Source organism: Salmo salar, chromosome 29, assembly GCF_965601325.2.
Source record: "Salmo salar chromosome 29, fSalSal1, whole genome shotgun sequence".
Taxonomy (NCBI): domain Eukaryota; kingdom Metazoa; phylum Chordata; class Actinopteri; order Salmoniformes; family Salmonidae; genus Salmo; species Salmo salar.
This window is the reverse complement of record NC_138319.1, coordinates 23,791,145-23,806,411: the sequence shown is the minus strand read 5'-3', so window position 1 is coordinate 23,806,411 and position 15,267 is coordinate 23,791,145. Positions and strand designations below refer to the sequence as shown.

The following is a 15,267-nucleotide window of genomic DNA, read 5'->3' as shown; positions in this document are numbered from 1 at the left end:
GGGGCTCCACGCAAGATCTCACACCGTGGGGTCAAAATGATCACAAGAACGGTGAGCAAAAATCCCAGAACCACACGGGCGGACCTAGTGAATGACCTGCAGAGAGCTGGGACCAAAGTAACAAAGCCTACCATCAGTAACACACTACGCTGCCAGGGACTCAAATCCTGCAGTGCCAGACGTGTCCCCCTGCTTAAGCCAGTACATGTCCAGGCCCGTCTGAAGTTTGCTAGAGAGCATTTGGATGATCCAGAAGAGGATTGGGAGAATGTCATATGGTCAGATGAAAACAAAATATAACTTTTTGGTAAAAACTCAACTCGTCATGTTTGAAGGACAAAGAATGCTGAGTTGCATCCAAAGAACACCATACCTACTGTGAAGCATGGGGGTGGAAACATCATGCTTTGGGGCTGTTTTTCTGCAAAGGGACCAGGACGACTGATCCGTGTAAAGGAAAGAATGAATGGGGCCATGTATCGTGAGATTTTGAGTGAAAACCTCCTTCCATCAGCAAGGGCATTGAAGATGAAACATGGCTGGGTCTTTCAGCATAACAATGATCCCAAACACACTGCCCGGGCAACGAAGGCGTGGCTTCGTAAGAAGCATTTCAAGGTTCTGGAGTGGCCTAGCCAGTCTCCAGATCTCAACCCCATAGAAAATCTTTGGAGGGAGTTGAAAGTCCGTGTTGCCCAGCGACAGCCCCAAAACATCACTGCTCTAGAGGAGATCTGCATGGAGGAATGGGCCAAAATACCAGCAACAGTTTGTGAAAACCTGTGAAGACTTACAGAAAACGTTTGACCTGTATCATTGCCAACAAACGGTATATAACAAAGTATTGAGAGACTTTTGTTATTGACCAAATACTTATTTTCCACCATAATTTGCAAATAAATTCATAAAAAATCCTACAATGTGATTTTCTGGATTCTTTTTTCTCATTTTGTCTGGCATAGTTGAAGTGTACCTATGATGAAAATTACAGGCCTCTCTCATCTTTTTAAGTGGGAGAACTTGCACAATTGGTGGCTGACTAAATACTTTTTTGCCCCACTGTAGATACTTTTGTACCCGTTTCTCAAGCAACTTCACAAGGTGCATTGCTGTTGTTCTGGGATTGATTTGCACTTTTCGCACCAAAATACATTAATCTCTAGGAGACAGAACTTGTCTCCTTCCTGAGCGGTATGACGGCTGCATGGTCCCATGGTGTTTATACTTGCATACAATTGTTTGTACAGATGAACATGGTTCCTTCAGGCGTTTGGAAATTGCTCCCAAGGATGAACCAGACTTGTGGAGGTCTACAATTTTTTTTCTGAGGTCTTGGCTGACTTCTTTTGATTTTCCCATGATGTCAAGCAAAGAGGCACTGAGTTTGAAGGTAGGCCTTGAAAAACATCCACAGGTACACCTCCAATTGACTCAAATGATGTCAATTAGCCTATCAGAAGCTTCTAAAGCCATGACATAATTTTCTGGAATTTTCCAAGCTGTTTAAAGGCACAGTCAACTTAGTGTATGTAAACTTTTGACCCACTGGAATTGTGATACAGTGAAATAATCTGTCTGTAAACAATTGTTGGAAAAATGACTTGTGTCATGCACAAAGTAGATGTCCTAACCGACTTGCCAAAACTATAGTTTGTTAACAAGAAATTTGTGGAGCGGTTGAAAAACGAGTTTAATTACTCCAACCTAAGTGTATGTAAACTTCCAACTTCAACTGTGTATATATATATATACACATACACTAACCATAAGGTTGTGTTGCTTCATCTCTACTGTCATCTAAGGAGAGATATCAAACATAATATTATTTGTTGTAGCTATCATACTAAACACACAGCAGCTAATGAGGCTACAGGTATGGTAAGTAGTTACAGTATGAGTTAGTCTATTTTGTGATTCATTATAAAATATTCTGATACACAATGTAATATCAATGGCTACGTCGTCACTTTTCATTAAGGGAAGATGCTAAACATACCTGGGATAAAATCATCTGATATCGGCGGGAGAGGGACAGCAGCTGAAATGACATTGGCATGAAGCTTGAGGAAGAGAGAATACATTCTTTAAACTGTGTTAAACCGAGTTAATTGGAATTCAAACTATGTGCCTTATCTAGCCGCATCCCTCAGCATGTTACAAAAATCGTGGTGTTACCCTTTGTTATTCTAAAACCCTTTGTTACTGAAATACAGATTGCCCCTTTAAGGTTGTCGCAGTTGCCATTCAGCTTTAGAAACACTCCCGCTGCCGTTTCGGGTGGTCCCTGCTTTTCTTTTTGACCAACCCAATTGCAATTTCTTTTTCCATGTGGATTTCATGGCCCCCAAATCAACATCCAGGGCCTATTTAACCAACGTTTCTAATTGGAATATGAGAGGGGGCACTGGGCCAAGCAGGTTTATGGAATAGCAGCTTTTGATTGCATTCCACTGAGGATAAGCAGTCAACTTAATGGATACTTCTGTAATGAAGCACAGCAACAGAATGGATTTTGGGTCCCCACAAGGGTGCGTTCTCAGCCCTCTTCTGTACTCCCTGTTCACCCACGACTGCGTGGCCATGCACGCATCCAACTCAATCATCAAGTTTGCAGACGACACTTCAGTGGTAGGCTTGATTACCAACAACGAAGAGGCGGCCTACAGGGAGGAGGTGAGGGCCCTCGGAGTGTGGTGTCAGGAAAATAACCTCGCACTCAATGTCAACAAAACAAAAGAGATGATCGTGGACTTCAGGAAACAGCAGAGGGAGCAGCCCCCTATCTATACTGACGGGACAGTAGTGGAGAGGGTGGAGAGTTTTAAGTTCCTCGGCGTACACATCACGGACAAACTGAAATGGTCCACCCACACAGACAGCGTGGTGAAGAAGGCGCAGCAGCGCCTCTTCAACCTCAGGAGGCTGAAGAAATTCGGCTTGTCACCAAAAACACTCTCAAACTTTTACAGATGCACAATCGAGAGCATCCTGTTGGGCTGTATCACCGCCTGGTACGGCAGCTGCTCCGCCCATAACCGGAATGCTCTCCAGAGGGTAGTGAGGTCTGCACAACGCATCACCGGGTGCAAACTACCTGCCCTCCAGGACACCTACACCACCCGATGTCACAGGAAGGCCAAAAAGATCATCAAGGACAGCAACCACCCGAGCCACTGCCGGTTCACCCCGCTAACATCCAGAAGGCGGGGTCAGTACAGGTGCATCAAAGCTGGAACCGAGAGACTGAAAAACAGCTTCTATCTCAAGGCCATCAGACTGTTAAACAGCCATCACTAACATTGAGTGGCTGCTGCCAACATACTGACTCAACTCAAGCCACTTTAATAATGGGAAAATTGATGTAATCAATTTATCACTTGCCACTTTATATTATTAATATTAGATAATGTTTACATAACATACATTATTCATTTCATATGTATATACTGTACGCCATACCATCTACTGCATCTTGATGTAATTAGATGTATCACTAGCCACTTTAAACAATGCCACTTTATATCATGTTTTCATAACCTACATTACTCATCTCATATGTATATACTGTACTCTATACCATCTACTGCATCTTGCCATCCTGATGTAATGTATCACTAGCCACCTTAAACAATGCTGCTTTATATGTTTTCATACCCTACAATACTCATCTCATATGTATATACTGTACTCCATACCATCTACTGCATCTTGCCTATGCCGTTCGGCCATCACTCATTTATATATTTGTATGTACATATTCGTATTCATTCCTTTACACTTGTGTGTACAAGGTAGTTGTTGTGGAATTGGTAGATTACTTGTTAGATATCACTGCATGGTCGGAACTAGAAGCACAAGCATTTCGCTACACTTGCATTAACACCTGCTAACCATGTGTATGTGACAAATACATTTTATTTTATTTATGAAGGGACACAGTACGCATCTCCCCTCAAACTGTTTGCCAACAGATGGGCACATTGGTGGGATAGTGCATAGCTACACATGGAGGAAATCGAACAGCAGTTGGTATGAGCCATGGCAATATTTACCAGGTGATACTGGCACTCTTTGTATTCTTGGTGGGAGAAGGATCAACAATGTTTTCTCAAGAGGGGTACTCACTTTCCTCTACCTGGACAGCAGCCTCAGCCTCAAACGATCCTGCCTCAACCGCCAATTTCCCCTCAAAAGCTTCCTCAGTTGCATCTTCTGATTTGGCTGGAGTTCCCACTGCGTCCGGACTCTCACCTTCAGGGGCCTGCTGCTCATCTTCCTCAGTCCCCTCTGTTGTCTGGATGACTTCCTCCACAATGGGCTCGGCTAAAAGTTGAATTTTACAATCAAAGGACATTAGTTTAGGCCAAGGACTATATCCTTATGAAGCCATGTTTGTCGAAACGCGTCGGTCTTAAGGGGGACTTTTATTGATCTTCAAGATACAAATCACAAGTTACTTTGCTTTTGGACTGTATGTCCAGGCAGTGTAGCACAACCCCGTCGTAGTTTGTCATTGTAGCTCTATGGGATTCTGCCGGCCGGAAGTCATGCATGCGTTTTTCATTCAAATATCTTCCTACCGTGATGGTCTCTGACCAAACACCACCACCAGACCAGAGAATGTGTGTACAGGTTGTGGGTCATTTCATTGGTCCTACTGCAAACCCCGCCCACCCAGTACGATGGATGAGCTAATCTGAGCGCACCCATTCTACCCTTGGTGGCGTTTTAAGATGTTTTAATGATCAACTGAGAATATGTGGTCAATGGATGGTTAGCTGTAGGACAGGACAAATGCCTTTTCTGAAAACAAATAAGCCCATATGCCAAGAGGGCGTCATTTGAGTGACCTTTACAGCCACCCTAACCCATTCTATACCCACTCTAACCTGTCTCCTAAACCCCCCCCCAAAAGAAACAATACTGGTGAGGATATGTCCACAGGCATCCTTGACATCACATCCTCATTGTCGCTCGCATTATGCATCAGTGTTTTTGGAGTAAGAAGAGCATGTCTGGGTATGTGCTATACGGAAGATAATACCTTGCTATATGCAATGTGAAGGCACATTTAAGTTTGTGGGATTCAGTGCAGGGACCTATGAGTCTCAATAAGGTGTGTTCTTACTTTGTTCTTCCACAGCAGATTCCTCCTTGGCTTCCCTCTGCACCAGAGAAACTGGCCTCTCCTTCACTCCTGTTCGTTTGGAAATGTTCATGTGGGCATGTGAAACATCACATCAAAAAATATCTAGAATTTCCAATCCAAAAAATAACTGCATTTCACAAGAGTATAAATTTCAACTGTCAGGAATATGATTGATCCGAGAACATACATGAGGTACATTTTAAAATAAGTGATAATGACCAAAGAGGAAAGAGAAAGGCTAAAAAATGAAGTAAATAAAAGACTGAGGAACATAAAAAGGAAATGAAAGAAGTCATATGAATACAACTGACTTGGGTTTACAGTTTGTTGTAACAGTGCCTGATCCAACAAGTATGGAAATACTTCCATGGGCCATCAGTCCCATAGCAGAATCTATGGCATCTTCAACTCCATGACATTCTGAACTATTAACGCCGCCTCATCGTGTTTGGATTATTGGATGGATATTTTAAGGGGACCCTTTCACAGTCCTGTCCTAAGTAATGTCAACGTTGACAGTTAATTGATCACATATCACAGCTGTTGGCAATCTGAGAGAATAGGTCACTACTAATACTCAAGTGAAGAACATATAATAATATATACAGTACCAGTCAAAAGTTTGGACACACCTACTCATTGTAGAATAATAGTGAAGGAATCAAAACCTTGAAATAACACACATAGAATCATCTAGTAACCAAACAAGTGTTAAGAAAAATCTAAATATAATTTATATTTGAGAATCTTCAAAGTAGCCACCCTTTGCCTTGATGACAGCTTCGCACACTCATTCTCTCAACCAGCTTTATGAGGTAGTCACCTGGAATGCATTTCAATTAACAGGTGTGCCTTGTTAAAAGTTAATTTGTGGAATTTCAATCCTTCTTAATGCTTTTGAGCCAATTGGTCGTATTGTGACAAGATAGGGGTGGTATACAGAAGATAGCCCTATTTGGTAAAATACCAAGTCTATATTATGGCAAGAACAGCTCAAACAGGCAAAGAAAAACAACAGTCCATCATTATTTTACGACATGAAGGTCAGTCAACACAGAAAATTTCAAGAAGTCTGAATGTTTCTTCAAGTGCAGTCGCAAAAACCATCAAGCGCTATGAGGAAATGGGCTCTCATGAGGACCGCCACAGGAAAGGAAGATCCAGAGTTACCTTTGCTGCAGAGGATAAGTTCATTAGAGTTACCAGCCTCAGAAATTGCAGCCCAAATAAATGCTTCATAGACTTCAAGTAACAGACACATCTCAACATCAACTGTTCAGAGGAGACTGCGTGAATCAGGCCTTCATGGTCGAATTACTGCAAAGAAACCACTACTAAAGGACACCAATAAGAAGAAGAAACTTGCTTGGGCCAAGAAACACAAACAATGGACATTAGACTGAAGGAAATCTGTCCTTTGGTCTGATGAGTCCAGATTTCAGATTTTTGGTTCCACAGAGTTTGTGAGATGCAGAGTAGATCTACAGATGATCTCCGCATGTGTGGTTCCCACCTTGAAGCTTGGAGGAGGAGGTATGATGGTGTAGGGGGTGCTTTGCTGGTGATACTGTCCGTGATTTATTTAGAATTCAAGGCACACTTAACAAGCATGGCTACCACAGCATTCTGTAGCAATACACCATCCCATGTGGTTTGTGCTTAGTGGGACTATCATTTGTTTTTCAACAGGACAATGACCCAACACACCTCCAGGCTGTGTAAGGGCTATTTGACCAAGGAGAGTGATGGAGTGTTGCCTCAGATGACCTGGCCTCTACAATCACCCAACTTTAACCCAATTGAGTTGGTTTGGGATGAGTTGGACCGCAGAGTGAAGGAAAAGCAGCCAACAAGTGCTGAGCATATGTGGGAACTCCTTCAAGACTGTTGGAAAAGCATTCCTGTTGAAGCTGGTTGAGAGAATGCCAAGAGTGTGCAAAGCTGTCATTAAGGCAAAGACTGGCTACTTTGAAGAATCTAAGATCTAAAATATATTTAGATTTGTTTAACAGTTTTTTGGTTACTACATGACTCCATATGTGTTAATTCATAGTTTTGATGTCTTCACTATTATACTATAATGTAGAAAATAGTTTTAAAAAATAATGAAAAACCCTTGAATGAGTAGGTGTGTCCAAACATTGACTGGTACTGTACATATGAAACATGTTGGGCTTGGGCTACAATATATTGTATGAAAGTTTCCATAGATAGTTATTATTGCTATTGAAAGAGCACACACGCCAATTTGAGGAAAGCTCTTTAATAATCAAAGTGGCTTGAGGACAAAAGCTTTACTTATATTACTTATCTGGCATCATTGCAATGTCAGCAATGACACGATTTAACAAAATACACCAACTTCATCCATACTGCCAGTACCTAGTGAGATTTTAGTTTCACCAAAGCAAGAAAAGGCCTAAATCATATTATGGCTGTTTCAAACAACAGACACAAACATAAAAACAAAGATTTAAAAAGGTAGTATTTTTTCTGTCATGCAATTTCTAAATATTAACTTTACAGCAGTAAAAAAATACAGCAAAGGTACCATTTACAACTGGTAAATGACAAAAAGAGTACTCCAAGAAGTTGGTATGTTGTTTCAAACAGAGAGTTTCACACTTGCACATAAAGGCATCATCAAGTCTCTACGAAAAAGAAAATGTAGCTACGGCCTTGTTTCATGAGATGTTTCAAGTAATATGTAATGAAGTGCCCGGGCCATACTGAAGATTCTTCAGAAAGCAAAAGTAAATCTTATTGTCATCATACAAAAACACCTATCAAGTTAACACAAAACATTATTTAACTAGCATATAACTGAAAAGCAAGCAAAGAGTAGAAAAACACTAATTTGATTCAATTCAAAACGAATGAAAGAAAGAAAGACTGCTGATAGCACACTTTTGATCGTTTTCAATTAAGCATTAAGGCCTGAGGGGGTGTCGTGTATGGCCAATATACCATGGCTAAAGGTGGATCTTAGGCACAACGCAACGCCTGGATACAGCCATTAGCCGTGGTATACTGGCCATATACCACAAACCCCCGAGGTGCATTATTGCTATTTTCAACTGGTTACCAATGTAATTCAAAATAAATGTTTTGTCATACCTGTGGTATACGGTCTGATATACCATGGCTGTCAGCCAATCAGCATTCAGGGTTTGAACCACCCAGTTTATAGCACTCATTGTTTGCAAATCTGTGTGGCAATGCAAATGTATGATAGCCACTTGAACTCACTGAGAAACACCTTATACCAGTGGTGTCAAACTCATTCCATGGAGGGCCTAGTGTCTGCTGCTTTTTGTTTTTTGCTTTCAATGAAGACCTAGACAACCAGATGATGGGAGTTCCTTACTAATTAGTGACCTTAATTCCTCAATCAAGTTCAAGGGTGGAGCGAAAACCCACAGACACTCGGCCCTCCGTGGAATGACTTTGACAGCTGTGCCTTATACTAACATAAATATTCTGTTTAATTTTCTAATCTAAAAAAAACAATCACTTCAAGCCAATGAACATACTTTGTCTTTAGTCTGTATATAATTCAATATCTTTTGACATTATGACATTAACACTTTTATGTTAGAAAGTGATAGGATGATGTTACAATTTGTAGCAAAGTAAAAAATACAGTAAAACACACAAATATCAAAATTGCATTATAACTAGTTCCAAAGTAGTGTATTCAGTGACTTGCAGGTGAAGGGTACAGAACGTACAGTAATGAAAGAAAGACAGAAAGACAGACACACTAATGAATGCTCCCACAATTTTAATCAATGCTTCCGCAGGTGTATCTATGGGAGCATTTATCAGTGTGCAGGTAACCATCTTTCTTTAATGATTATACAGTATGTATGCATGCCTGCATGTATGTATGTGTATATATATCAGGGTACATGTTGGACACAGGTGGAATCTCTAGAACATGTTATCCGCTGGGTTGTACTCAGTGCATATTTTTCCCAATAAATCAATCAATCATTCGTAATGTATTGTGCCATAAAAATTTACAAAAAGGGGGAGGACAAAGCTCTGATTTGTAAGAACCAAAGACCAAAACCAAAGTTGATTATCACAGATCACCACTGACCAGCCATAACATATTTAGCATTGGCATGAACGTGATTTTAAATTCAGCACCATCAATTATATTGGCTCAATTGTAAATCAATTCCTAGCCCCTCCTCCTTAGACACACTTGTAGATCTGAAGGGGTTGGACAGGTGTAGCAATATGACAGAGAATCCATCCAGCCTATCAGAAAGAAAATGTGAAGCAAGCACTGCATTGCTTAGCTCTTTTCAATCCCTTCAGATCTACAGAAGTGCCTTTAGGGAGGAGGGGATAGTTGTCGGTTTTGTAATTGAAGGATCATCATCCTGTGAAGTTCCATTTCTTGTTCACCTTGGTGGCTTTAGGCTTCAGAAGGTCTTTTATAGCCAATATTTTTTCCTTCTTGCTTGTAGCTGTGAAGTTGTTTGCATTTTTCTCTGGCATCTCCTCTTTTGCCTGTTTGGCTCTTTTCTCTTTCACAACTCTCTCCCTTTCGAACTTTTCTTTGAGTAGACGCTCTTTTTCTGCTCTCTCCTTCCCTGCCTTCGCCTTAGGTAACTGTTCTCTCTCTATCTTGGACAACTGTTCTGTCTCAACCTTGGCCTTTGCAGTCTTTTCTTTGACTAAGTGTCCTTTTACCGCCGCTCTCTCCTTTTCTTTAGCAGCTAACTCTTTGGATTGTTGCTCTTTCTCTGCTCTCTCCTTCTCTGCCCTCTCTTTGGCTATCCGTTCTCTCTCCTTTCCCTTCGCTACCCTTTCTCTCTCCATCCTCTCCTTTTCAGATTCCTTTGCAACCTGTTCTTTCTCTGCTCTCTCTTTGGCAACACGCTCTTTCTCCGCCCTTTCGCTGTCTTCCTTTTCCTTCTCTGCCTTTTCTTTGGTTAGCCGTTCTTTCTCCAGTCTCCCCTTCTCTTTGGCGGCCCGTTCCTTCTCAATCCTCTCCTTTTCTGCTTTCTCTTTGGCGGCCCGTTCCTTCTCAATCCTCTCCTTTTCCGCTTTCTCTTTGGCGGCCCTTTCCTTCTCAATCCTCTCCTTTTCCGCTTTCTCTTTGGCGGCCCGTTCCTTCTCAATCCTCTCCTTTTCCGCTTTCTCTTTGGCGGCCCGTTCCTTCTCAATCCTCTCCTTTTCCGCTTTCTCTTTGGCGGCCCTTTCCTTCTCAACCCTCTCCTTTTCCGCTTTCTCTTTGGCGGCCCGTTCCTTCTCAAGCCTCTCCTTTTCTGCTTTCTCTTTGGCGGCCCGTTCCTTCTCAAGCCTCTCCTTTTCTGCTTTCTCTTTGGCGGCCCGTTCCTTCTCAATCCTCTCCTTTTCCGCTTTCTCTTTGGCGGCCCGTTCCTTCTCAATCCTCTCCTTTTCCGCTTTCTCTTTGGCGGCCCGTTCCTTCTCAATCCTCTCCTTTTCCGCTTTCTCTTTGGCGGCCCTTTCCTTCTCAACCCTCTCCTTTTCCGCTTTCTCTTTGGCGGCCCGTTCCTTCTCAAGCCTCTCCTTTTCTGCTTTCTCTTTGGCGGCCCGTTCCTTCTCAAGCCTCTCCTTTTCCGCTTTCTCTTTGGCGGCCCGTTCCTTCTCAAGCCTCTCCTTTTCTGCTTGCTCTTTGGCGGCCCGTTCCTTCTCAAGCCTCTCCTTTTCTGCTTTCTCTTTGGCGGCCCGTTCCTTCTCAAGCCTCTCCTTTTCGGCTTTCTCTTTGGCGGCCCGTTCCTTCTCGACTCTCTCCTTTTCTGCTTTCTCTTTGGCGGCCCGTTCCTTCTCAAGCCTCTCCTTTTCTGCTTTCTCTTTGGCGGCCCGTTCCTTCTCAAGCCTCTCCTTTTCTGCTTTCTCTTTGGCGGCCCGTTCCTTCTCAAGCCTCTCCTTTTCTGCTTTCTCTTTGGCGGCCCGTTCCTTCTCAAGCCTCTCCTTTTCTGCTTTCTCTTTGGCGGCCCGTTCCTTCTCAACCCTCTCCTTTTCTGCTTTCTCTTTGGCGGCCCGTTCCTTCTCAAGCCTCTCCTTTTCTGCTTTCTCTTTGGCGGCCCGTTCCTTCTCAACCCTCTCCTTTTCTGCTTTCTCTTTGGCGGCCCGTTCCTTCTCAACCCTCTCCTTTTCTGCTTTCTCTTTGGCGGCCCGTTCCTTCTCAAGCCTCTCCTTTTCTGCTTTCTCTTTGGCGGCCCGTTCCTTCTCAATCCTCTCCTTTTCTGCTTTTTCTTTGGTGGCCCGTTCTTTCTCAATCCTCTCCTTTTCTGCTTTCTCTTTGGTGGCCTGTTCCTTCTCAACCCTCTCCTTTTCTGCTTTCTCTTTCTCTAGTCTTTCCTTTTCTGCTTTCTCTTTAGCTGCTCGATCCTTTTCCAGTCTCTCTTTCTCCATCCTTTCCAGCTCTGCCTTCTCCTTTTCTATCCTCTCCTTCTCTAGCTTTTCCTTCTCCAATCGCTCTTTTTCTGCCTTCTCCTCAGCTTCCCTCTGTTTCTCCAGCCTCTCTTTCTCTTCTCTCTCCAACTGCTCCAGTTGCTCTTTCTCCAGCCTCTCTTTCCCTGCTTGCTCCTGTGCTCTTCTCTCAGCCTCTCTTTTCTCTTCTTGTTCTCTTTCCTCTCGAAGTTGAGCCTCTAACATTTCCTGGGCTTTTTGGGCCGCCTCTTGCCTCTTGAGTTCCAGAGCATTGACCAATTCTCTCTCTTCCTCCTCTTTGGCCAGGATACTCCTCACTTCAGCCAAAGCCATTTCGGCAATTTTTTGGGCTTCAATCTTCTCATGGATCAATCTCAACTGTTCCTTTAATGCTGACTTTAATTTCCTCCCAAGTTCTCTTGTTGGGTGCTCTGGGGGTTTGAAACTTGTTTTAAAGGGCAGTATGTCAACACTCCTTCTATTTCCCACTGCCAGTGGCACATGCCAGGAGGTTTATTATTATTGGTATGTATGTGCCTAGGAAGCTCCAATTCAAACTCCCATTAGACAGCTCTGCAAGACTTTTAATGTCAAAATATGTTTGTTACTCACAATATATGGATTTTTGCTGAGCAACTATCTTAATTTACTCCCGTTACAGCCGGTATGTACTTCCAATTTAAAAAAAAAAAAAGAATGTATAAACAACCAAATAATTGCCTCTTTGGCACCTCCAATGTATTGAGCTGTTGTAGACTTCCACCTGTGCTTGGGGGTAACAAATAGGCTTTTTGGTTGCTTGTACATTTTTTTAGAACTTTTCGGAAGTACATTAATGGCTGTAATGGGAGTAAATGAAGACTGTTGCTCGGCAAAAGTCCACAGTGTGACTAACAAACGTATTTTGACAATGCTTGCAGAGCTGTCTAATGGGAGTTTGTAACGGCGCTTCCTGGGCATTAGAGGAGAGCCGTCATACTCAACGTTGACAACTAACGCACAGATACTGGGGCCTGTTCTATGGTAACTCAAGTCTTATTTGAATTAGTCGCTACTTTTGAGACTCTTCACAATTGTCACACAAATGATTTGAAAATACAACATTTCACGCCATGTTCATTTTGAAAACATCCAAAATTTGTTGGAGCAGAAAAAACGTTTCTGAATTAAATTGGGTTAGGTGTAAGGTTAGCAGTATAGTTAGGTTAGTTTTAAAATCCAATTTCTAGGAGAAATTATAGAAGTTTCAGCTATTCAAATTCATAGACATCACTCTTGATGCAAGGATTATGATGTTGATCTCCGAATCAGCTATCCAAATCATGCTGTAATTGGGTATTGTGGTTCTGCCATGACTCTTTCGCATGCATGCACTTTACCAATCGGCTATCTGATCATTTGAAAACATCAAACCTGCATGAGAAAAGCCATTGATCACTAAAGGGTGTTCACAACATTGTTAACAAAATTTAAGAAAAACTCCAATATGCAGGCTATAGTTTGGTGGTGCTTTATTGTAACAACCAAACCAGTGTAGGAAATTAAACTGAAGTGACTGTATAGTCTACAGTTATTCAGACTCTTTTTCTTCTCCCTCCTTGAACTACTTCAAAACGCTCTCTTTCTCTAGCCTTTCTTTCTCTGCTTACACCTGCGCTCACCTCTCAGCCTCTCTTTCCTCTTCCGAGTTAAGCCTCTAGCATTTCCTGGACTTTTGGGCCACCACTTGCCTCTTGAGCTCCAGCACTCTGGCCAATTGTCTCTCCTCCTCGTTAGCAAGAATATTCTCAGCCTGTCTTTAGTCTTCTTGTTCAATTTCCTCCCCCACTTTCTCCTCATTGAGTTCAGCCTGTAACATTCCCTGGGCTTTCTGGGCCGCCTCATGCTTCGAGCTGCAGAGCATTGACCACCTGTCTCTCCTTAGGCTCTGGTCGGGCCGTGCTTAAAATGTTCACGCTCGACTAAAACTCTAATTGTAATTTCCCTGCTCTCTTTATTTTCTCCTGATTGAGTATTAATTTCTCAATTTCCAGCTGCAGTCTTTTCTTCTGGAGTTTGAGGACTTCCCTCTGCAACTTTGCTACTTCTGCATCCAGACTGGATGGCTTGCTTGTCCTGCTATTACAATACATATGACATATTAGAGTTGATCAAATAGCTTTAGGACAATAGGCTAAAACAAGGCTGAGATTGAACATCTACAGTTTTCACCTTGTTGCTGCTGGTACTACGTTAGCACATTCCGGGTTATTTTCTTATTACATCACATCCATGGTAATAAGTGTTAAAAAAAACACACCGACCGGACTAGAGTTCAACATGTGAATCAACATGCTGCACATCTCATGGCGGACGATTCCACAACTCTTCATGGAGTTGATTCATCCTAACAACTCACTCCAGTCGTTTCAACACCACTAAATCAAACGAATCAAATCACATCAGAAAAACAAGGTTATTCAGATTAATGGCACACATTACGTATTAGGATTAGAGGTCGACCGATTATGATTTTTTAACACCGATACCGATACAGATTATTGGAGGACCAAAAAAAAAAAGCTAATACCGATTAATAGGCCGATTTTTATATATATATATATATATATTTGTAATAATGACAATTACAACAATACTGAATGAACACTTATTTTAACTTAATATAATACATAAATAAAATCAATTTAGTCTCAAATAAATAATGAAACATGTTCAATTTGGTTTAAATAATGCAAAAACACAGTGTTGGAGAAGAAAGTAAAAGTGCAATATGTGCCATGTAAAAAAGCTAACGTTTAAGTTCCTTGCTCAGAACATGAGAACATATGAAAGCTGGTGGTTCCTTTTAACATGAGTCTTCAATATTTCCAGTTAAGACGTTTTAGGTTGTAGTTATTATAGGAATTATAGTACTATTTCTCTCTATACCATTTGTATTTCATATACCTTTGACTATTGGATGTTCTTATAGGCACTTTAGTATTGCCAGCCTAATCTCGGGAGTTGATAGGCTTGAAGTCATAAACAGGGCAATGCTTGAAGCACAGCGAAGAGCTGCTGGCAAACGCAGGAAAGTGCTGTTTGAATGAATGCTTACGAGCCTGCTGCTGTCTACCACCGCTCAGTCAGACTGCTTAATCAAATATCAAATCATAGACTTAATTATAATATAATAAACACACAGAAATACGGGCCTTAGGTCATTATTAATATGGTCAAATCTGGAAACTATAATTTCGAAAACAAAACCTTTATTCTTTCAGTGAAATACGGAACCGTTCCATATTTTATCTAGGGTGGCATCCATAAGTCTACATATTGGTGCAACGACAGTGCTTATTTCACGAATGCGCTTGCTAAATCTTCACCCGTTTGGCGAAATAGGCTGTGATCCGATGATAAATTAACAGGCACCGCATTGATTATAGGCAACGCAGGACAAGCTAGATAAACGAGTAATATCATCAACCATGTGTAGTTAACTAGTGATTATGTTAAGATTGATTGTTTTTTATAAGATAAGTTTAATGCTAGCTAGCAACTTAACTTGGCTCCTTGCTGCACTCGCGTAACAAGTGGTCAGCCTGCCACGCAGTCTCCTCGTGGAGTGCAATGTAATCGGCCATAATCAGCATCCAAAAATACAGATTACCGATTGTTATGAAAACTTGAAATCGGCCCTAATTAAATCGGCCATGCCG

At 41.8% G+C, this 15,267-nt stretch overlaps 1 protein-coding gene across 12 annotated transcripts in view; it reads right to left on the bottom strand.

Moving 5' to 3' along the window:
- unm_hu7910 (un-named hu7910) overlaps positions 1-15,267 on the bottom strand; it is a 52,406-nt gene that overhangs the window by 14,028 nt on the left and 23,111 nt on the right. For 8 of the 12 annotated variants that reach the window (XM_014181310.3, XM_014181309.3, XM_045710642.2 and 5 more), the window contains one exon: positions 7,397-11,997. In XM_014181310.3, coding sequence (XP_014036785.3) covers positions 9,539-11,997 — 2,459 coding nt within the window. In that variant the 3' untranslated portion in view covers positions 7,397-9,538. Of the gene's footprint in view, positions 1-1,764; positions 1,798-1,996; positions 2,039-4,125; positions 4,324-5,128; positions 5,198-7,396; positions 11,998-15,267 lie in introns of those variants that run through there. The other 4 variants (XM_045710647.2, XM_045710650.2, XM_045710651.2 and 1 more) reach the window with 2 other exon arrangements.